Source organism: Ischnura elegans, chromosome 12 (assembly GCF_921293095.1).
Source record: "Ischnura elegans chromosome 12, ioIscEleg1.1, whole genome shotgun sequence".
NCBI classification, from domain to species: domain Eukaryota; kingdom Metazoa; phylum Arthropoda; class Insecta; order Odonata; family Coenagrionidae; genus Ischnura; species Ischnura elegans.
In genome coordinates this window covers 24,156,832-24,180,770 of record NC_060257.1, presented here as the reverse complement: position 1 = coordinate 24,180,770, position 23,939 = coordinate 24,156,832, and the positions used below count along the sequence as shown (strand labels likewise).

Sequence of the window (23,939 nt, the reverse complement as noted above, 5' to 3'; positions counted from 1 at the left end):
CCTCCGTCCTATTTTGACATTTATTTCCTCGCGTAAAATGCTTAAATAAAGTCAGAAATGCGTCGCGTTTGGTCTTGTTCTTTTTTAAATTACGCGCACATTACTAATATTTCAATCCAATAAAGGTGTGATAATAATTGCCGAAAGTAATTGTTAGACACCTTTCGGGCTAGTAGATGACTCATGCAGCAGTTGACCTCCAGAAAGGGGGAAATTCGAAGCAGGTAGGTAAAAAAAGCCAGTGGGTGAGAAAAGGGGGTGGGCGCGAGACAAGCTTTTATTTTTCTCGCGTAACTTGATATTTTTTTCGAAGCTAAGGTCTTCGTAATATGATCCCTGCGCGAGCTGGGACCTTTTTTTATTTCGGAGAAGAGGAAAGCTTCAGAGGGGGACAGCGCAAATGTTACTATCCCACGGTACTCATGCAGCAGTTGAGCTCCAGAAATGGGGAACTTCGAAGCAGGTAGGCAGAAAAAGGTCAGTGGGCTAGAAAAGGGGGGCGTGAGACACGTCTTTATTGTTCTCGTGTAACTTGATATTTTTTTCGAAGCTAAGGTCTTCGTAATACGACCCCTGCCCGAGCGAGGACCTTTTGTTTGATTTCGGGAGGACCTTTTGTTTGATTTCGGAGAGATGAAAGCGTCAGAGTGGGTTAGGCGAGTGCTGAATGGAGGGGGATAGCAGATCGTGGGAAATGCGCCGATGTTACTATCCCACGGCACTGGAGTTTCCTGGTGGGAGAAACCGGGGATTTTCGGATTTTTTCACCCGGATCAATTTAGGTTCCCCACGTCGAACTCTTTTCACCGCTCTGACCCGCGAATTTGATGTATTTCGTCAACTTGCTTATACGGCGCTGCATGCACTAAAAGACTAGAGTTATGTACATTTTTCCGAGTCAGCTACCAACGACGTGCGAGCGACAGTGTACGACGCGAAATTCAAAGTATTCGAGGTATTCGAGGCGGTACTTTTCGCATAAATATTCGAGACCTCGAATATCGAATACTTTCTAGTATTCGAGGTATTCGAGTATTCGCGGATACTATTCGCACATCTCTAGTATTAATCAAGCTTCTGCATGATAGACTGAGGCCTCCTCTATGAAGTCCCCTTGGGATGAGTATTGCTCAATTTTCATTGATTTATACTCTTTTTTCTTTCTCTGCTACTATTCCCATTAGGGGTCCTATAAACCCACTTATATTTATTTACCAACTTTTAATGATACAGAGCTAGGTTTCAGTTCTACCACAGTGATCATTAACCTTCATAACAACTGTCAATAGTCAAAACCAGGCCATTAGAAGTTAGAAGAGGAAATTAAAAAGAGGAATACATATTCTCAAACTGACCAATGGGCACTTTCTGAGTCCCTTCAGCAGGTGAAAAGCTCACAGGGAGGATATTCTGACCAAAAAAAATTACTGTTTACTCAGCTTGTTTAGCAAAATTTTAGATCATCCACAAAATTGATAGGAAACATTGATTTATAGAGTACATATATGAGAATACATATTTCATTGATATGAAAGGTAACATGTATGTATTAAATTGTACAGCTTTTCAAATTTGGCAGCTTTCTTGAAACAACTCTTCTACACAGGGACTTATAAAAAATATTGGGGGGGCCCATATACGAGGTCTTGCCCCGGGAAGAGGTTAAATTCAAAGTGTGTCGCAGCACCGTAACACTATCATGATTCACACCACCTGATTCAGTCAACCTGCTTCACCTTATAATTATTTGTTTTAACACATTGTTGAATTTATTTTAAAAGGTAACTATCGTCAAACATGGGAAATAAAAATTAACAACATATTTTTGTGATTTCACAAAGCATAATATAACTTAATTATTTTCTTGAAATATTGAGGGGGCTCCGCCCCCCCCAAACGAATCTTTGAGGGGGCTCGGGCCCCCTCAAGCCCCATGGAGTCGGCGCCACTGCTTCTACAACTTATGACAGTTAATGCACACAGACAGAATCATAAACAACTCACCTGGGTCACCAAGGTCATGCGGAACAGTATTTTTCACTTTTCTGAAGGCTACTTTTCCATCAAATAAAAATTTATACATGGCACTATTTTCAGAGAGAACAACATCACATATTTCTCGCTGTAAACTCAGCTGCAGCTTTGGCCAAAGAAGAGATAGGGCAAAGGAGGCATAGAAGTGAACATCATACGATGTGTACATTCGATACTCATGGCCTTCCAGGTAAGAAAACCTTCCATATTCTTTCCTGTTGAATAAAAATGGAGCAAGAATAAGTAAATTACATATTTATGATTTATTCATAGCTATACCAAATTGATATATACATCACAAACTATTGTATTTTAAGTTTTAAGCATTTAACCGTATTTCCTTGACCTATGCAAAATTATTTTGTGTAAAATAGGAAAGTTTTTGACATAAAATTTCGTTGCCATGAGAAAAGCAGATTTTCAAGATCGAGAATTATTTCTTTGGGTATGGAATCATTATTATAATATTTCCTCACCTAACATCATGAGGGGATAGCTTATCACAGTCTTCCATAATAAACCACACTGAGCCACCATCGGACACAAAATAAAGTTCATTGAAAATTGCACTCTTGTACCAGTCTGGAAGTTCTCTGAAAAAATCGAACAGATGTTATAAGCCACAGCAAATAATACTTCACTTCACTTAATAGATTTAATAATGGACTTAAGTCAAGCTATAAAATAGTATTTGGAAGAGGCAACCTACAGCTGAGGTCATTAGTATCACAGGGAAGGGTAGGGTAGGAGGTAGGGTGAGTAGGGGTGGAGAGAAACTCAGCATCAGCATTAGACTACCCTTAACCTTCCGTCAGGTGCAATATTGGAATTGATGAGTTCTTGTGCAATGTGCCTGACAGGCACAGATGTGAAAAAACATTATCAACTCTCACAAGGAGACATCGCGAGAGTGATGTTTGGGATTTGAATGCTGATGTTATTTTCAGAAACTATATAGGTAATGGAGAAAAAAAGTCACGGCCTTCTTCCACATAGGCCCGGGTTCAAGAGATATTTGCATATAAAGATTTCACGCACTATGACTTCCCTTGAGTTATCACATCTCCTCAAGTAATGCCATGGCTGTGTGGGTTAGGGCACTGGACTATGTTCGCACTTTCTTATTTTTTTACGTTTTCTCCGTCTTCCTTAAACGCGGTTAAAATTTTGTCTTTATTCTTTAAAATTGAACCTACTGTAGAATTTACCAGACCAAACTCACGACAAACTTCAGCGATTTTTCTTCCACTTTCCACCGCTCTGATCACCCGCACTTTTTCCTTGATAGGAAGCACCTTCCGTTTGACACCACAACTTGACATTGCACAAACAAAACACAACTAACGACGTATAACAACTATCCTATAACAACTTTATAACGACGATAAACAACTGTCAACATACGCGATGCTCACACGGAGGTAGTTAGTGATGTGACTGATGATCTACCGTAACTAACGATACAAACAATACAATACAGTGTGCCTGTGTCAGTGACCTTGTAGAATGTAGGGGTGGGAAGGGCTAAGACCCAGGTATGCGGGACAGCCCCCGCTCCCTCCAGACACCAATTAAACAAAAGAGCTGCATCCCGTCTCCAGCTCAACGTCCAGCTTGTGACCTTTTTTTGCTTTTGATGTTCATACACATGGTTTCTATGAACTTTGGGACATAATACAATCACACTACCACTTTTTCAACCTAAGAACCGAAAAAATTTTGACGCTATACCCGAGCGTCGCAATATTTGTTGACGATATAAACAGGTTTTCATACAACATAAAATGTTCAATTTTGGCGGGTCTGTATAAAATGTGACGTTAAACCCGAGTTGACGTTACATCCGATGCCGTTATAACCAAGTTCCACTGTATATGAAGAGGCTGTGGGAGCAATGGCTGGGATGAGGATGAGCACATTACCAGGAAATTCAAGTGTAAGTAATTAAATATGTACATCCTAAAATTCTTCATCCACTTAAATTAAAATAAATTAGTAAACCAACAAGGTAAAAATTTAGAAGGATCTTGCTAGAACTAGCAGAATTAGAAGCAAGTTTGACAAGAATAGCAGGTATTTAAGCATGATTATAAGGATGTAGCAGAGATTTCAAATTTTGATTAGCATTACATTCAGCAGGAATACTGATGGAACATTAATATGTATATGTAACAATTAAACAAAAGGTTTATAGCTTTGATAAAAGTAATGAAGCCTTTCAAATAGTAACTAGTGACTCAGTTATTCAACAGGAAGGTTAAGTTTAGGTGACTGAGGAGCTCAGCTCAGAGTAAGCCAAAGGCATATAATTAATTTTCATACTCAGGAGGGCCAGTTCCTTTGCAAGGGCAGTCTTGAACCTCAAGGATTTTCTTGAGGGGATACCCAAAGGCTTTGCCCAGGATTAGAACCTGGGACATTTAAGTTAGCAGCCCAACAAACTACCCACCAGGCCACCACACTCTCAAATAGCATCTACCTCATAAAAATTATTTTATGTCAGCTGAGGAATATGCATAGAACACTAAGTAAAACTAAACTCAATCTAAGAGTACCTACTTGTCATTCAAGACTGGCTCTTGCCATTTCTTAATCTCTTCCTCCCATCTCTTGTAGTTGCTGAGAGCATAAAGGGATAGTGCTGCACTAGGGCTTTCTTCCTTTCCGAAATATTTGGTGTAAAACCTGAAAAATAAAAAGACCAAATTTAACGAAAAACAAATTATACAGACAAATAATGTATCACCTATTTGCTGAAGAGAAAAAAAAATGTCCAAGGAATGAGAAAGAGAACAAGATTAAAATAAAAAAGATAACCCAAGATTCACCCACTGAAATGTTTTATGACTGATATTAACATCAGCTCCTCTCTCAGCCTTAATTCAAATGCATATAAAGTTGCATAGTAGCATCAAATACACACTGCATCACCATTACATAGGTATTTCTTTCGGCCCACCACAAAGCACCCAGAAGGAATCGGGCATTCGGTGAAAAATCTCTTCCACCACCTGGATTTGAACCTGGACTCACAAGATAGGAAGTCAACCCACAAGCCATCACACTAACCAGCTCCCATGGCTATTTGAATTTTATAACTCCAGACTTATTCATAACTATACAATATCAACTTCCGTTGCAAAAATGTCCTCACAGCATCATACATAACTCAAAAATTATTTCACTCGCAAAGAAACCATAAAAATGTTAGAAAAATGAAAGAAAACATTACCACATAACACCAGAAAGCTTCAATTGACAATGGTAACTCCTTCTATAAAAACTTGTGATCTTAATCCAATGGATTGATCCAATAAAAAATAATAATAGTCATGCCATTGTATTTGGCACAAAAACAAGCAGAAAAACCTCATGACTTAATTATATTTCCAACTGAACATTTGATGTTAAACTTATGTAATTAAAATAGGTAATAATTGTCTAGATGTTAAAAAAATTAGGCCAATCGAGGGTCAGAAAATACAAGTCATGACTGTATGAATACAATTTTTCCATGAGACTTAGTGCAAGAGTTCTGCAGATTTGCATTAACTATTAATCCACATCTTTCAGGCATTGCTGCATTGTTATACAATGAAATTTTCAGATATGTATATGTATACAATAAAGTGGCCTTCATTGGACAAAAAACTTTATAGCCAATTTGAAGACACAGCATTGCCCAAAAGACATGGATATACTTATTGTCATTCAGACAAACTGATCAACAAAAACATTTCTGACATTGACACTGTTTTCCAACTGGCAAATACCTTGTGTATGTGCATCCTTTTCCTGTGAAATTTACTTTTGGCATGTCCCACACCAATGAAAATTCAACCTCTGCTGAACCACCAGCAGGAATGGTTGGGCAATTGACGCAAATTCCACATGCAGTTTCATAGCCTGTAAATGTCAAAAATACATAAGCAATCAAATAACAAAGCGCCTATTATCAACTAAAACTCATATTTAACATCCAACTTCTTGATAATTCCTTCCAAAACCTGTTACAAGTGATCATTATTGCTTTAGGTAAAAAAAGCGATGGTATAGATTTCCACAAGAATTGTTGCCCATATAAATTTGTGATCATATCACTGATTTCACAAAAGCCATGCCATCTGACGACCTCTATGGAAATTTGCTCTTCAGAGAAAATCTGTTAGGTGAGTGAATGCGTGTTTGTATCTTTCAAGTTCTTTTTTTTCAATATTTTTTCAAATTCCCCCACAACTAAAAAAATCCCTCTTAGCACAGCCCTAGCAAGCAGTTAACACATTCAATGCGGGCCCAATTTTCATGAAAGTCGTCAGAATCGGCCGATTAAATAAGAAAGAAAAATAGAGTGAGGTTTTTGTGCCATAACTTCCGTTCAAATACTGCTATTTACAAATGGCGCACACAGGTCGAAAGAGGGAAGCTTGCTGAAGACCATGCACATGATCAGAAGACTCGGAAGTGGATATTACTCTCGTACGGAGGCGGAGAAAGGGCTTCCGGCCCAAGCCGAGATATGGAGCGCATCAATTGATGTGCTCCGTGCTGAATGTGTTAACTAAACTGAGGTTAATCAGCCAAAGAACCTATCCCCTTTTGAAAAATGACAGTTCCCGCCAGGTTAAAAAACAGGTTTAACAGCATATATATATATATTAATGTAAAAATCGATGAAACTCCTTCAGGAAAATAAATCAAAAATCAGTAATTGTAATGGCATACAATATCTGCACCAGAAAAATGGACGTTATACCCTTAAACTAAAGAAAAAAATATATATGTATACTCTCACTGTTTCTCTTGGTTTCATCTCCCTCTGTAAAGCGGCCATCTTCCAGCAAATCATTCCACACATCACTGCCATTTCCATTGGGGTCAAAGCTTAAACAGCGACTAACATTGGTCTTTTCCTGATGAAGAGGAATGCCTCACATTAGAATATATAAACCATGCCGAAGATTCAAAATTCAAATCATAAACAACTATGTGATTAAATACTGTATATTTTTCAGGACACATAGACACGTTTGTGGCCACATCTACAATCATTTAACACTCAACTGCAGCAATACTCTGCAAGAAAGAGAACTGCTATTTTCTTTATTTACTAAAGGAGACATGCTTTTACATTCAGATTTAAGAGAAATTTTTTTATCTCCACCAATATACTATAGCTTACACATATACTCAAATTTTGCTTCATTTTTGCTTTCTTATAAGCAAAAAATATAAAAATCTGCATCTAGTAAGTTGCACCTACATTCTTTACATACTTTTCTACTCCATAAATAACATGGACTTGAATTTCTCTTTAACCCTTTTGCTGCTTCAATAGATTTTTCATCGGTTCCATTATTTTGCCTATTATCCAGAAAAAAATGAATTGAATCATTCATTTGACGTCGCTGAATGTCGCCGCACGAATGGACGTAGTTCCGCTAGAATTTCGAGCAGATGGCAGCACTCCCGCTTGTAGCAGCGAAAGGGTTAAAGCAATCAGGACTAAAGTGCTTACAGCTATATTGATGTCCACATGAAGCCCACATTAAAAAATCCCAAACTATATTCTTTAATCCAATAACAGTGAAAAATAATAAACAAATATCTCTAGTCAAGGCAGAGCAAGATCAAAAAAAGCGATCTCGACAATAATCTCTCACCAAAAACGATAGGAAATGCAAAGGAATATGGCAAGCAGTATATATCACTAAGTCCACCATTAATAAGTACCTTATCCTTACCTTCCGAGAAGCGCTAATTCCATAAGTGCATGGCATTCCCTTCAACTGTTGCTGAATCAAGACGCCAGAAACTTCATTCCCATCATTTTTTCTCTCATAAAATTCACTACAGCACACACCTGGGGATAGTTGTAAGAGGATTTAATTGATCCACTACAGGAAATGCATGAATTCCATCGCCCACATTTTTTATCTCAATTATAAATATTAAATACATAGTAAAAATTTCAGGGATCAGTACAGATGTCCACATAAAATTTGGAGAATCCATGTTCAAACCATGTACACAGAACACAACACAAATCAATGAATGGCAAATATGTTTTCTCTGCAAAATACAGTAAAACCTCTTTATATCGTAATGGAGGGGACCAAAATTCGGGCAATTTGATGTATGGAGGTTCACTATAGAGAGGTTTTAGTGATAGGCACCATTTTTTCATATACTTCGGAAATGAAAGGCACTACTGTCTTTTAAACCATTACATATATTTGTGTGTGTAAACAAACATGCATGCATAACAGAACATACATTTATTATTTAATAATTACAGAAAGGGAGCGCTATTACATGATTTTTACCATGATTCGAGAGAAAACGATGTAATCTCTCTCAATTAAACAGTTGCTTAAAATGATTAGGAGAGTTGGATTCCTCTTTTCTTATTTAGGTAGGTAAGCTCTCATATTGAACAAAATGGCCACAACTAATGATTAAAGTGAAAATTACAGCATATTAAAGGTATATGCATAAGAAAAAAAATTGAAACATTTATTGCTGAAAATGTCATTCCATGTACATAATCGCGGCTGCATTAATGGTCTCTTGTTGTCTTGGTACAACTTGCGGAGGTAGTTAGGCCGTCTCAGGGGTATCTCCTTGATATGATAAGTGGAGGTTTTATGATATAAAAAGTTTCACAACAAAGAGGTTTGCCTATAAATTTACATGAAAATCAGACGGGACCGCAAGGGTGGTATGAAGTATGGAGGTTTACGATGTAAAGAGGTTTACTACATAGAGGTTTTACTGTAATGTCATTCGATCGAAATGCTCCATCATTTCTACATCATTGTACATCCACTCACTTGATCTATCATCCTTGTCCCCAGTGCCACTTTTGAAAGTAAATGTGATGCTGACATTTTTCACTTCCTTACTGTTATTCTCTATTGTCCATACAAAAACAGCAGCAGGAAGACTGGAATCCTTTGAGAAGGAAATGAAATATTGACTCTTCAATTCACAAGACAATCATTACATGCAACAAATTATGTAATTCAAAATTGGTAAAAACACACTACATTCGCACAAATTAAGTGCATGATTCTGTAATTTTCACTATTTATGAATATATAGAGGAACTATATTTAATTAACAAATCACTATCGCAATTTGTTTTTCATTCTGCCATCACATGTGAATTTTGGAACCATAAAAGGTTTCCCTTCCAAAATAACCTTACAGATCACACTACAAGGTGTTTGAAATAATGTAAGCTACAACAATAGGGTGGTTTCCTGTTTTTTTTATTGCCTAAATCGAAAGATTATTACTCCTGGAGTACGTATTTCACACGTTTGGATTTTTAAGTGATGATATCCATTTTTTGCGATTAAATTAAAAGTGAAAATTTTCAAGCATACGAAAACGCGACAGCTAAGTACGAATGCAGGGAAAAGACCATGTGACGTCAGTCTGGTTCCAGCTGTTGCTGTGTGAGGCCACATTAGTGCGAGGCTATGAGCACCGCTACGAAGCAGGCTGCTAACAGGAAGCAGAGTACCCTGCTAGTAGATAGCGATTGGTTTAAATAAGGATTATTAATTACCCTATCAAATGAAGGGAACTTTCTCACATTAGGCAATTTTAATAGGTGATTATTAAGAGATGTTTCCCTGAGCTCTGTGCTTCATGTATGCATTGATAATCTCAGACAATGTAAAACTCCTAACTACTAGTATAGCATCTGGGCCCCTCTTACGTCATGTGGAGTGGCATCACATGGGCGCCAATCTGGCATTTTCCAAATGAGGTTAAAATAGGGTGGTTTCCTTCATCAAAGAAAACGAAAGGCATTGATTGCGATTCGTTACCCACCATTAGTGTATTCATAATATACAAATTATTTTGTTTTAGAAATACCGGGTTAGACGAATGGCAATGGTCCATTTTTATCCTCATTTGAAAAGGGCCAGATTGGCGCCCATGCGATGCCACTCCACGTGACGTCACAGGGATCTAGTTTCTATACGAGAAGATAGGAGTTATACGTCGTCTGAGGTTACCATTGCAAGCATGAGGCGCAGAGCTCAGGGAAACATGTCTTAACAATCACTTATTAAAACTGGCTAAGGTCGGAAAGTTTTCCTCGTTTGATAAGTTATTAATAATCCTTATTTAAGCCAAGCGCTACCAGCCCGCAGGGTACTAGGCTAGCCGCTAGCAGCCTGCGTCGTATCAGTGCTTAGCCTCGCCTCAAGGTCACCTCGCAGGGCGGGAGGGGGAACCAGAAATACGTCACGCGGAGAGACTTCCCGACATTCATACTTAAGCGTCGCGTTTTCGCGCGCTTGAAATTTTTCACTTTTCATTTAATCGCGAAAAATAGATATCGTCATTTAAAAATCTAAAAGCGTGAAATACGTACTCCAGGAGTAATAATCTTTCGATTTAGGCAATAAAAAAATAATAGGAAACCACCCTATTGACCATTAACATTCGTCTAAACCAGGATTTCTAAAACCTAATAACTTGTATATTATGAATACACTAATGGTGGGTAACGAATGGCAATCGATGCCTTTCGTCTTCTTTGATGAAGGAAACTACCCTATTGTTTCCAGAAGAGTACGCCCACCACCTCAGCCAATTATGAAGCCTAACTTCACTTGACGACAAGTACAAAGCCATAAATCCTATGTGTGGTATGTGTCCACTCTATGCTGATGCCCTGACAATTTTAATTTAAGGCCCTGTCCATATCAATTCAGGCAGGGGGGTTACCTTCATAGTATCAGATTTCATTATAAATTTAACATTATACATCAACTTCAGGACAAAGAAACACTTCTATTTTATATTTATTTTTGTCCAAAAAAAAAAATATTGTCCCAAGATCCACCAAACATGGACACGTGGGTGCTATTTTTCACATGAAATATTTGACAAAAAACTAAAATGCTCATGTCTTACGAATGGTTCAAGAAATTTTGCTCCTTTTTGTTTTATTTGAAAGATAATATTTTTGTGATTAACATGATATCCTAGATTTTAAAATGTGTGTCCACATTCTCTTGCTGAAATTTTTTGATTTTTTTTTTCAAAAATGCAAATCCTAAAAATTTTATTTTTTTTACAGTGTATCAGTACCATAGATAGAATACTACAATCCCTACCTAAAGGTAAATAGAAAATTTCTCCCAATCAAGAGCAGATCCCCAAATAACAGCCAGCTATTCAGGTACATAAACTCATTAATTAATAATTTTAAGTCGACATTCTTCAAGCTATTTTAGTATTCCACCCATACTGATATTTTATCATAAGTATGTATTTCCTATATGCAGAAATTAACTTTCAATATGAGAAGTTTAGAGGGCTTATTTGAGGATGTCTGTAACCTGATACATATTACATTATAAAGAGAAGCAATTGAAATCAGACCAATTTTGACCAAAAAATATTGGCCGAAGGATAAATATTATCATTGGGTCAGATATCCGTTGGGATGTGATGGGCTGACATTAATTGGGTCACAGCTACTGAGATTTAGGTAACATAAAACTAAATAGTTCTTTGGAAATAACTAACTTAAACTCACCTTATAATTGTGTGGAATGACTGGAGAGACTTGCCGGCACACTAAACGGATATTGTGTTCAGGTATATCATATGTCATCCAAGCACGAGGGTATAAACCATGGTAATGTGCATTTTCTCCAGGAAATGCCCAACTCCACGAGGACAAACGATTTCTTGGCTTCCTAATTAATAAACAACAAGGCTGGGTCATGGCATTACAAATGTTCCTTAATGTTAATGTCGATTACACCTGGACATAACATTCCTTCACCGTCTACTGCATGGAGACATTGACTCTGTTCATCTGGTAGAAATGATCCCTTTCCATGTCCCCATTTTAAACACTAGGCAAACATTCATGTTTTCACTCCCTCATTCTAATAGAAATTACGCCTTCCACTCACCCTTAACCAGAACTATGCGGAGCATTAACTACAAATGTAGTAACATTGACCTTTTTAATTTAAATCCAAAGAATTTAAAGAGAAAACTACCTTGTTTATAATGATAATTGTGTATAATGATAATGTCTATTTCCACTGTAATATTGTAATTGGGTAATTTTCCCGTCAATAAACTATTATTATTATTATTATTATTAAAAATGAACGGATCGAAACTTAAGACTATTTTTTTCCATCACAAACTAGTTTCTTTAAGGCCGTTTTAAATGGGGCACGGAATTGCGCAGGTTAGAGCTGCATTAATTTCTAAAATGGCGTGGAATTGCGCGAATGCATGGACGAAATTAGAACAGGGGCTATTTTGACGTCTCGCATCCACGCATTCTCGCATGTGTTCCAGCAATTCACCGCTTTCCATGACGCAATTTTGATTGTGCCTTCGCACGTACGTTAGATAGTGCAATTCTGTGTACCGTGTAAAACGGCCTTTAGATATACTCAGGATGAGTACACTGAAGTTAATTCCAAAAATATGTAAAAACTAGCTCTTATATTGAATTAATTACATGCATTAACTTACTTTCTGGGAGATAACACTTGCTGGTAAATAGTTTTACCATCAGCATCCTGAATAGTGATTATGAATTGATTGGCATCTATGACGTGGTATTCATAAAATCCAGGCCGAAGCTGATACCGGCAAAACTCGCCCTTGAATCCACGACCAATTGTACCACACCCAATCCCTCCAATTGGTACACCTGTTAAGTAGAGTGACGTGATAATATCATATGAAATAATATACAAGTATTGACAGTGGTCATTAGGTAAGTATTATTGAATTGTTTCAAGTGTAATTTGTGGACGTGAATAACTATGTGGGAATCTATCAATTCAAATTAACAAAAAAGTAAATGAACTAAGTGCAAAGTAGTAAATAAGTCAATTCAACCATTTCAATACGTGAAGAGAAAATGGCAAACAAATAAAATTTTGGCACAGCAAAGGACTTTAACTCAGTCGTTGCTAATAGATCTGAATACAAGCAACAGAATGACTTGAAGAATGATCGTAGGCTTTCCCGGCGTATAGAATTGTGGAAGGTTTCACGGGATTGCCACCGGGTCAGGTTCTCCAACTCCATCTCGGCCGACGTTTCGATGGGCGAGTTGTCCATCATGCCCTGAAGACGATGGATGTTGGAGAACCTGACCAGATGGAAATCCCGTGTAACATTCCACATCAGAATGATTTTGTCCCCTTCTCGTAACTTAAGGCCAGCCAACATGATATGTCAGCAAGTACAAGTTAATGTGTGAATGCATTAATACTACGATGAATGAAAAAATCTACCAAGTCACTGCATCAACTTGTAGGAATTAACAGTAAATAGAAACTGTTTTGAGTCAAAGTATGAAAATTCATTAAAGGAAAAATCATTTGCCTTGACTGGGATTTCCACCCAGGCCTCCTGAATTTGTGACAGGAGTTCTACCAGTTAAACTAACACGACATCTTTTCCCACAGCAGAGTTTTGCTTGTTTTTGAGGACACAGTAGTCTACACCATAAGTCATTGCATGTCTGGTAGCGTAACATATCACATATATTTACATTTTAAAAAAGAGGTAAAAAATCTTCTATTGAAGGCCTAGTTATGCAGTACATTAAGATGTACAAGTTAATGTCTCTTTCTGTGAATGATTTTTGTGGACCTGAACCAGTGGCAAATACATATGGGGGACACAAGGGGTGCGCACTCCCCCCCTCCCCTTGCGGGGCCGCCCGCTTTGCCGGACATTACAGAACCACAATTGTAACTTTTTTTATATCATGAGATGGCATTGTCGTGTATATGAGTATCATAAGTTTATATGAAACTTTCTAAAACGTTGCATGTAACTTGATTATTTTTAACTATGATAAAAGAACAGGTAGCTCAAGATATCTTTTGTGCCCCCCCCCCCCCCTTGAGTTTCATCTGTATCCACTACTGACCAGAACGGAACACATACAAATTCATGAATCGAATCAGAACAAGTTCTACTTTTTCCGTCCATACCTTTGTACAAGTTGGGTGGTTACATGATGCATTTTCATGTTCATTCTTGCATTCATACATTTAGACATTAACTCGTATGGGTAAATGCATTGTGTAACCAGGCCTTACGAGATTGTAATTTTTACAATGTATTAAGCATTGTATTGCATAATCGTGGCTATTACATAGGCATACACAATATTGCATAACCTGTGTATTACATACCCACGTTTTTGAATTCTATAGAAAGTGCAAAAGTGAATGTCAGAATTCTAGTTCCTCTTATTTTTTATATCTAACACTTATTATTATGTTCATGTTTATTATGCATAGTGGTACAAAAAGATATTTTATTTCAACTTTTTCTTATATGTAAATGATTTAAATCAGCCAAGTCAAATTTTATTGATTATGTCATTCCACAAGAGTAATAATACTCTTTGGAAACATTTGCTTGTATATAATTGCATCTTGAGCTTAATTGATAGTTTGTGAATGAAATGAAAAAATTAAAATTAAAGAACAGCAATTATCCAATGGCATACCTTTAAGTAGTAGCCCACAAGTGCACATTACAATACGAAAATTCCAAATTTCACAGCTGAGTAACCTAAATTTACATCCAATGTACTACCAATTAAACTAATGAGGTTTCTTCTTCCTTCACAGATTTATTCCTCTTATTTCCTTAAATGCTGATCTAATTTGCTTCATGCTCAAACACAAGCTCCTTTCTTTTGAAACTGTTCACAGAAACACATATGAACCAGCTGGAAATAATGCATCATGTAACAAGGCCTTTAGGAACATGTGTTAAGGCGGAAATTAACTATGCTTGATAAAACGTATCAAACAAGAGAGTAATGGGAGGTGCTAAGAAGAGCAGAAAAAAATATAATTTTACACAGCCTTAAAAGTATAACCCCACATAATCAGATGCGTGAATGAGAATAGTGCCAAAGTCCTGATAGTAATAGTCCTGAATGAATCACATAGGAAAAGTTATCAAGAGCCGCTTACCACTGCAAATACATCCAGACTACAGGCCCTTACATAGAGTTCAGCTTTTCATTTTCACGCTTTATGATCAATAATACGGCTTAAGTGAACATAAGAGTCAAAAACCTTGGGATAGAATTGAACATACTTCTATCACTCTGCCTAACACGGAGTTATAACCGGAGTCTGCAACCCAAATCTGCAGACTATTGTCTCAATGAATGATAATTGATAGAATTTCCTGAAATCATTGGCATAAAAGTAAATATACAGAAAGCTGATGGCGAGAAATTACACCATAAGCACCATAAACTGCTAAATTCCTGGCAGCGGACAGTTCAAAATGAAGTACTCTTCCTCTCAACTACTCATCTAATACAATTGGTAAGAACTTCAAACTTTTGCTCAATAATTATCACGCATTGATAAAAAAAAAGAGCTGAAGAATAAGATAGAATTAAGAGGGATTGGAAGTTACCATAAATCTGTTTCCCAGTCAGCATGTGCCAATAATCCATCAAAGGTTGACGTCCACCGGCTATAGCTTTACCGTAATACGCCAGGTATCTAAAGCATAGATATATACGCCATTTATTAAAATATTTGTAAGTAAATGAGATTTATACTAAAATCTGTACGGAGAACCAAAAACAGAAATAAACACACCTCAAACCAAGAGGTAAGAGCTTCGGTATCTGCTTCAGACGCGGTTTAAAATTTTGATTCCTTTTCTCGGAAAAGACATGATTCATTTTCACTTTCCATCCATATGCCGGCGGAAGACTAGACATAGCTGTACGTATTTTCTCTCCAAAATTCTCAACCCCGGCGCTCAAACAAACCTGTACATTTCCGCAACCCGCAAACTCATTGGAAAAACAATTGCAATCAGCCACGGCGCACTCTAGAAACACCTGTTACCCTGTTATCATCAAACCAGTTCTTGTTGATAGTGTACTTCTTTTGTGAAAACCAGTGAGAATATTGATGAGAACTTGAACTCTGCATGTCTGAGCGACTACGCTTACCTTCCACTCATGGTTCTATCGCCTTCAAAAATAATTGGAGCTGATTTGGCCAGACCGTGAGCGATGCAGTGACCCTGTGTTTGTAAACAATCAACTTTAGGCCAATGTTTTTAATTTACGGTCTGCGGAATTCGAGAAAATTGAAGGCCCAGGATGATATCCATGGATTGGCACAGTTCCGCCGAAGGCGAAACGATGCTGCAGCATTTCTACAACCCCCAAACAACGGGGAGAAAACTCTTTGGTAAATTAGTTGACGGCGCTGAATTTGGATACCAATTAATGGATTTAAATTGTTCTCTAATCATTTTAGTTTTTTTAACTAATATGGTTAAAAAGACAGTTGGTTTAGCCACTCTCTCTTATGATTGGGTCAGTAGTTACAGTTTTCCGCGTAATCTAATATATATTTTCTGTCCGAAACGAGTTTAGAAGTATTAATAATGCAAAAGTTAGGTCTACCAGCTAACCCTTGTCACTGAATTACTTGATATGGCGTTGATCATATTTTTTGTGTAATTAAACTTTCCTCTAATCACATCACGGGAAATTTCTGTGTTCTTCATTGACATATCGTGGAAATGAAGTCATTTTTTATTGGAGCTAAAATGTATATTCAAAACTTTCTATTTCCTATGAGGATGCATTCAGAAATTCAATGTTTATGTTTCGGTTTTCTTATCTGTGACAGTGTCTTACTGTCATTGTTGTTTTTTTAAACTATTGCATTTCCTGTCACAATACCTCATGTATGAAACAATATTTACCTATGGATTGCCATCACATAAATACTTAAGGGGTGGACTTTGAAAATCAAAAAAACGAAGACTATTGGCTTAGCCAATGGTGGTAGCGTAAAATTTATTTCACATTATGATCCTTATCCCATCTTCCTGTGAAACTTTCCCTCTCAAGGTCTTAGTTAATTTTTCTACTTATTTTCCCCATATTCCTTGTGTTATTGAAGGTGGTCCAGGTAAAAATTTGATGAGGAACCAAATCCAAAATTAGCTCTTATCCCAGCCTATTTATGAGTTTTTCAGGTGGCCGAAGTATTTAGTAAAAGACGGGAGAGGTAGGGGCCAGTGCCCTCCCCCCTAGGGCAGTTTTTAGTGTTTGAGCCATCTCCTGCCTGACTCTAATGCTTAGAACTATCATAGTACATATGTACTTCCTATCCATGTACTAGTTGTATCATAGGTACTTCTTAATTTTTTGTTTCATGTATTACTTTATGCATAAAATAACATGGGAACTTAACCTGGTTCAAAATATCGTTTTATCTGAGCAGGTGTATATAACGCAAGTGGCACTTCAGGATTACGGCTGCTCTTTGACTTGTTGTGTGAACATAATGAATACGTATACATACTAGTAGTTTTGCCAAACCAAATGCATTTTCTCCGTGCTGTACACTTTTCCATCCAAATCCTACTTATTACTTTGTTATTCCCTTATCTCCATTTCACCCCCATTTTCATCTCAACTCCCCAGTACTTTTTTGTGTTTGTTCAATTAATACATCCCTTACTTAAATAAAATACATGCACCCTCTTTTACCTCCAGGGTGCACAAGGCTCTTTGGAGAAGATTACTAACATGCTGCTTTGCGGTGAAGCAAAGAAAATCGCTACTTTAACTATATTATTATCCTCATCCTCACGAACTTTGTTTTACATTCACATGAGAATGTTTTGTGGTGATACGTCTATCACCTTCTGTACTGGATTCAGTGTCGAAGCCAACATATTCCTGGGGCTCTGCGAAAGAATTTCAATAGGTTTTCAGAGGCCAAAAGAGTGATCACTCAACACACCATTTTCTGAATCACTCGGTCATTCTCACCATCCTTTTATCCTTTACTTATTTCGTAACTTTCCTTATTTACTCCTAATGTCATTCAATTAACAGCCAAGTGGGGTGTTACGATCACTGTTATTGGCTGTGTGTTCTGATTTTCTGAAAGATGGCACCAGTGATGGAAAAACGAATGTACTGAGTGATGGAAAAAGTAATGGAATTTCCATCCCTGGAGCTATCACGGAAAGTGATTGTGGGAAATGGTCAAATTTTCCCCCATCATAGAAGCAATGGTAGGAGCTATTGCGTAGAAGAGATGGAAAAAATAATCATGAGGTTCAGGCTTCAGCAACTAGTACCAAGTAAAATACTCTCCTCGTAGAATAAAGACTGAGGGAATTTTCTCCTTTTTCAATCCGCCTGTGCTGTGTTTCTTCTACATCCCAATTCTTGTAATCTAATCATTGAAAATTTCCTTAATGCTAAATTATTTGCAGGTGTCCTGGAAAAGCCATCATGTCCATCTAATATTGAAGAAGTGAGTTACAAATTGTTTGTAGTGGGTCGGGCAGCCATCGGAAAGACAGCCACTGTATCAAGACTTGCTGGGAATAAAAGTTTGAGTGGCTATGTTGAAACTATTGGCATCAGAAAAACAAATATTTATTGGCCAGCAAAAATATGGGACAAAGTCATTCTGTTTAAACTGCAGTTTTGGGATGCTGGTGAAAATAGTATCAAGAAATACAGCCATATTTTGCCTGTAAGGTTGCTATTTTTAATGTAATTTAATTTTAATTCTTTTGTGACGGGAAATCATAAATTATCTTTAATTTTTTCTAGGTCTGCAAGGATAAAGCTGATGCTTTAGTATTTATTTTCTCATGTTCTGACGAAAGTAGTTTTCAAGAAATTCCTCAGCTAATGAACAGATTTGTGAGACCTGGAGAAAACCCTGTTCCTTTTGTCATCGGGACCAGGTACAGTAGCATTTCAAAATTGGTATTAATGGTATGAGGGTCATTCAATAAGGCCTTTGAATCTCCGAGCATTTGCTCTCTTATAGTATCATAAATTAATGTTAACTAGAAAGCAGCACTCGTGACTAGTCTGCTGTTAAAGTTTCAGCTGTATCCATCCCATAGTTTCATTGTTGTTACAGATTGTAGTGAATAACTTTCATTTGTTCATAAAAATGGATAAAAGGGAGTTTCTTTCTGTGATCAAATACTTGTTATTGAAAGGGTTAATGCTGAAGGAAATCAAATCCGAGTTGCATGAAGTTCATGGCATATCTGCATTTGTGCTTGCAACTATTTACAATTAAGGTCTGTTCACTTTATCTTTGCGGGTGAGCTGGTGTGGCTTAACCGAGTTGGGGTGAGAGGAGGGATAATTTATCTACACGTGACTTTCCCTCTGCCAATCAGCAGACAGTAGGCGTGGTCTAGCACTTCGGAACGTCAGTCGCTCTCAGACCTCCGTCGTGTCAACTTCGTGAATCTGCTTGCTGTGTTGCCAAATCCTTTTCCCTTGCACTCCCCGTTTATAAGAATGTTACGCCTATGTATGCCTTTCACCAGCGGTCTCGCATTTAGCGGACAATATCCTGGCTTCTGAGATGGGATTATCCTCAATACATTGTATGCATTGTTTCGCCGCCGGGCCCAAAATATCTGTGGCCACGTGTGAGTCACACCTTTTCAGTGAGACACAAGGGCGGCTATGTATGTTGTACATTTGGCAACGTTAAGGTCGCTCCTGCTCTCTCTCTCTCGGTACTACCCCTTCCCCTTCAGCGAGACCCCTCCCCCTTCAGCGAGGCCCTCCGAGAGTGTCCGGGATCTCACGAAAGTTGACCCGCAGAGATCAAATGAACAGATATTAGATTAATGAATTTAAACTAGGCCGTACATCCAAAAATATGAACATTGTTCCGGATGTCCTGTGGAAGTGTCTACCATCGAAATTATGGGCAAAATTCACAGTATGGTTGTAAATGATACACAAACCAACGTTCACGATAAAGATAAGGCCACAGGCATATTGCAGTGCACAATTGCTTCAGTTTTCCTCAAAAATTTGGTTGTGAAAAAAATCTCCGCAAGATCGCTGCTGCGTTAGCTCACAGTGGAGAATAAACGCTATCGTGTGGTCAACTCAGAGACTGTTTTGGTGCTTTTCCTTCGCCATCCTGAGGATTTTCCGAGTCAATACATAACTTTTGATGAAATATGAATAGGGTGATTTCCTATTATTTTTTTATTGCCTAAATCGAAAGATTATTACTCCTGGAGTATGTATTGCACGCTTTTAGATTTTTAAATGACGATATCTATTTTTCGCGATTAAATGAAAAGTGAAAATTTTCAACGGGTTAGTTTGAATGCCGGGAAATCTCTCCGCGTGACGTATTTCTGGTTCCCGTTGCCGCCCTGCGAGGTGACCTTGAGGCGAGGCTTAGCGCTGATACGACGCAGGCTGCTAGCGGGTAGCCTAGTACCCTGCTGGCTGGTAGGGCTTGGCTTAAATAAGGATTATTAATAACTTATCAAACGAGGAAAACTTTCCGACCTTAGCTAGTTTTAATAAGTGATTGTTAAGACATGTTTCCCTGAGCTCTGCGCCTCATGCATGCATTGGTAACCTCAGACGATGTAAAACTCCTATCTTCTCCTATAGAAACTAGGTCCCTGTGACGTCACGTGGAGTGGCATCGCATGGGCGCCAATCTGGCCCTTTTCAAATGAGGTTAAAAATGGACCATTGCCATTCGTCTAACCCTGTATTTCTAAAACAAAATAATTTGTATATTATGAATACACTAATGGTGGGTAACGAATCGCAATCAATGCCTTTCGTTTTCTTTGATGAAGGAAACCACCCTATTCATCACTACACTAAAGAGACAAAAAAACAGGAAAACAATGGAATTTTGAAGATGTACGGGCTCCAAAGCAGGTGAAGATGGTGAAATGGGACTGTCAGGTTATAGTAACAATATTTTGGGATGTATGCGGAATAATCTACATCAATTTCTAGAAAAGGGAAAAACGATAACAGGAGAGTATTATGCATCGTTATTGGACCGGATGATCGCAGAAATTGAGAGAGGCCTCCATATTTGAAACAAAATGTTTTTCCTTCTTCAAGACAATGCACAGTTTCGCACCTGTTCAGTTGCAATAGCCAAAATTCTAAAATTAAAGTTTCAATTATTACAAAATTCACCATATTTGACCTCCAGTGACTTTTTCTTCTTTCAAAACTTGAAGAAATGGCTTGTCACACTAAGGGTTACGTCTAAGGAGGATCACCCAAATTATGCCTATTTTGAGGATATTCCGTAATTCTGCTGTTAGGATGGGTTAACAAAAAAAATGCTTACAATAATTTATAGTGCTGAATGGAGACTAAAATGAAAAATTGACCCATTATAATTCGTTTTCATACCTTTTTCTAAAGACTTATTGAACAACAAACATAGAATGCTTCGCTCTCTCCTTAGAGATGAATGACTACCTGTTCTCAGTATTTTTTGATGAATAATTCTTTTCTTTCAATTTTATATTGGTCACGAAGTAAATATTTCATCTCCAGATCCTAAGTGCCTGCCATATATTCTAATGGTCTATTGCAATCAACAAAAATTTTAATAATACATACGTATAACATGGCACCAAAGAATATTTCAAATAAGGCTTTCATATTTTGCTGGAGTGAAACAATGTATGAATGGGTGCTAGACTTAATACTCCAGGTTTTTGACTAAAAGTTTTTTTCTGATTATGTACCACCTATAGTAGGCCTTTGCTACAATGAGTTAGTTAGTCCCTGTTAATTACCCTTATGGCTCACATTCTGTAAACACTAAATATATTTACAAAACATATTTTACATATATGTATGAAGTGAAATAATGTCCGTGTGACGCCAAATAAAAGAGATTAATAGGAAAAGTACTGGATGAAAGAATGGCTTAAATATTTTTTTTTCTCCTTGACTTAGTTGCATTTATATGCGGAAATGCTATGAATGTATTTTTATATATGTGCAAGAAAACTTCACTCTAAAGCCTTCACTAACTAAATTTTTGTCCCATTATTTTTTATCTACGTAAAAATAGTTCTCCATAATTTCTCAAATCGGTGAAACAATGAATAATTTTACTAAGTGCCTGTATTTCTTTCAATAGGTACAATAGCTCAGCTGGGATGGAGCTAGCTTCGACTGCTATTCGAGATTTTGAACTAAAATGGAAGATACCTGTCCTGAAAATCGACAACAATTTAGCTCAGGATAGAAATGAGGTCCAACAGGTTGCACCTATTTTGAATGTGATTTGTGAGCGTTTGTGGCTGAGAGACCAGGAAATGCTCCTCCAGCAAGCGCCAACCTGATAATAAAACACATTAAAGAGGCAGGATTTGAATTCTCATGAGAAGTGGTATTCACTCTTGCTGAAATATGTATAATGCATGTACATATGGTACCTCAATGGTGTTACTACGAATAAGTAACCACTGAGGAATTGGTTCAACCGATGATCGGAATGCTAATTTCACACTAATGCGGAGTGATTCGTCATGGTAATACAGAGTCATTGCTCAAACCATGAAGGCCATTCTTTATTTCCAGCATCCACTAAGTGTTGCAGAAAGGAAGACTAGGTCATAATGTACAGCTTGATTCTGTATCTGGAATTAAATGTTGATACTAAATTCAGAGCTATCTTCCCCTCCTAAGAGATAATATGTATGTACTAGCTTCGCCATTCATTGTTATATACAAGAAGCTCTTGGTGGTGGTTTGCGATTTATCAAAATTGATGGCTTTAATTAAATAATGACTTTCTCATAATCCTGTAGCAAAGAAAACCCATAAAGTTGGTTTACTTTTTAATCCCTTGAAAAAAGTTTTGACACACCTGGCCTACTTCTAAAGGGAGTTCTACAGCAATTGTATCCATCGGTTGTATGCATAAATGTAGTTTTTCCATTCAATCATCCAGGTCTGAACATGGTGCTTTAATCTGCTGCTGCATAATTATGGCATTAATTTTCTTTCAAATGTTGTCATAATTTTCCTTATTAAAACAATTTGGCTGCATTTGTTTTCAAGGTTAAATACATTAAATAATCCTGAAAATACTTTGAATGGTATTATACGTTTCATTATTTGTAAGTATGTACGTATAACTTTTGCATATTGTTCATGTTATCATTTTTGCATTGTATTAAAATGTGTAATATGGCTGAAATGGAATAATTTGGTCACATTTTAAGAAAATAAATAATTTATCCAATTAAGTGATTTTTTTGCAGATTTCTTCCTTCATTTATTATGACCCATGATATATATATGTATTTGAAATAACTATAGTTTTTTCAATGGAAAGATCTGTATGATATATGTTATATTTTCCACTTAGGATACATGTCATGGCCCACCAGGGAATTAAAACTGGTGAATTCAGTCCGAGATGCAGTATGTAGTTGATTCATTTTGCATTCATAATTCACTGAATAAACCTGCATTTAGACTTCATCTTTAATTTTTATAGATATCAATATGTATCCGACTATCAATTGACCATTAGTTTCTAATTTTACATTGAGCAGAACAGCAAATGGTCAGATGAAGGGAAACATTGATACTTACACACTCCTCCATAAGGTAATTAGCAGCTTCTTTTCAGGGCCACTTCAAGTCCTCCTCCAGTCCTGATTTTTTTGAACTGGCCCAGCTCCAGTCTATGTACCAGATGATTTTGCCCTTCAAAGTAAACACTGGTTATCAGCAGTGATGGCTCCTGACATTTCAAGAGGATGAAGGTCCAGATTGATGAACTCTTTGTGTACAGAATTCCATTCCACCTCCCTCCCAGGCTAAATCAGATAACAGCTGATAAATAATAATTATCAAAAAATTGATGAGTTTTAGCAGCTGATTTTTAATCATTAGGTATATAAAATCAGAAATACTAAATTAATCTTCTATAATGGTCTATTTTGCTTAGACAGGGGAATTTAAATCAACTCAATATTATTTCGATACTGTCAAAGGAAGATTGTCCACTATTGTCCAT

The 23,939-nt window shown here is 37.1% G+C and overlaps 2 protein-coding genes across 2 annotated transcripts in view; one reads left to right on the top strand and one right to left on the bottom strand.

Moving 5' to 3' along the window:
• LOC124169014 (non-lysosomal glucosylceramidase) overlaps positions 1 to 15,901 on the bottom strand; it is a 32,622-nt gene extending 16,721 nt beyond the window's left edge. The window contains exons 1-11 of the mRNA XM_046547476.1: positions 15,690 to 15,901; positions 15,502 to 15,590; positions 12,565 to 12,745; positions 11,600 to 11,762; positions 8,865 to 8,985; positions 7,776 to 7,894; positions 6,827 to 6,944; positions 5,808 to 5,940; positions 4,594 to 4,719; positions 2,511 to 2,627; positions 2,005 to 2,249 (exon numbers count right to left, since the gene is read on the bottom strand). Of these exons, the coding sequence (XP_046403432.1) occupies positions 2,005 to 2,249; positions 2,511 to 2,627; positions 4,594 to 4,719; positions 5,808 to 5,940; positions 6,827 to 6,944; positions 7,776 to 7,894; positions 8,865 to 8,985; positions 11,600 to 11,762; positions 12,565 to 12,745; positions 15,502 to 15,590; positions 15,690 to 15,814 (1,537 nt within the window). The 5' untranslated portion in view covers positions 15,815 to 15,901. The remainder of the gene's footprint in view (positions 1 to 2,004; positions 2,250 to 2,510; positions 2,628 to 4,593; positions 4,720 to 5,807; positions 5,941 to 6,826; positions 6,945 to 7,775; positions 7,895 to 8,864; positions 8,986 to 11,599; positions 11,763 to 12,564; positions 12,746 to 15,501; positions 15,591 to 15,689) is intronic.
• A 25-nt stretch (positions 15,902 to 15,926) lies between these two features.
• On the top strand, positions 15,927 to 22,990 carry LOC124169015 (ciliogenesis and planar polarity effector 2-like). The gene is made up of 4 exons (XM_046547477.1): positions 15,927 to 16,295; positions 18,349 to 18,614; positions 18,695 to 18,831; positions 22,047 to 22,990. The coding sequence occupies exons 1-4, from the start codon at positions 16,205 to 16,207 to the stop codon at positions 22,249 to 22,251; spliced, it is 699 nt and encodes a 232-aa protein (XP_046403433.1). The 5' UTR covers positions 15,927 to 16,204; the 3' UTR covers positions 22,252 to 22,990.
• The last annotated feature ends 949 nt before the right edge of the window (positions 22,991 to 23,939 follow it).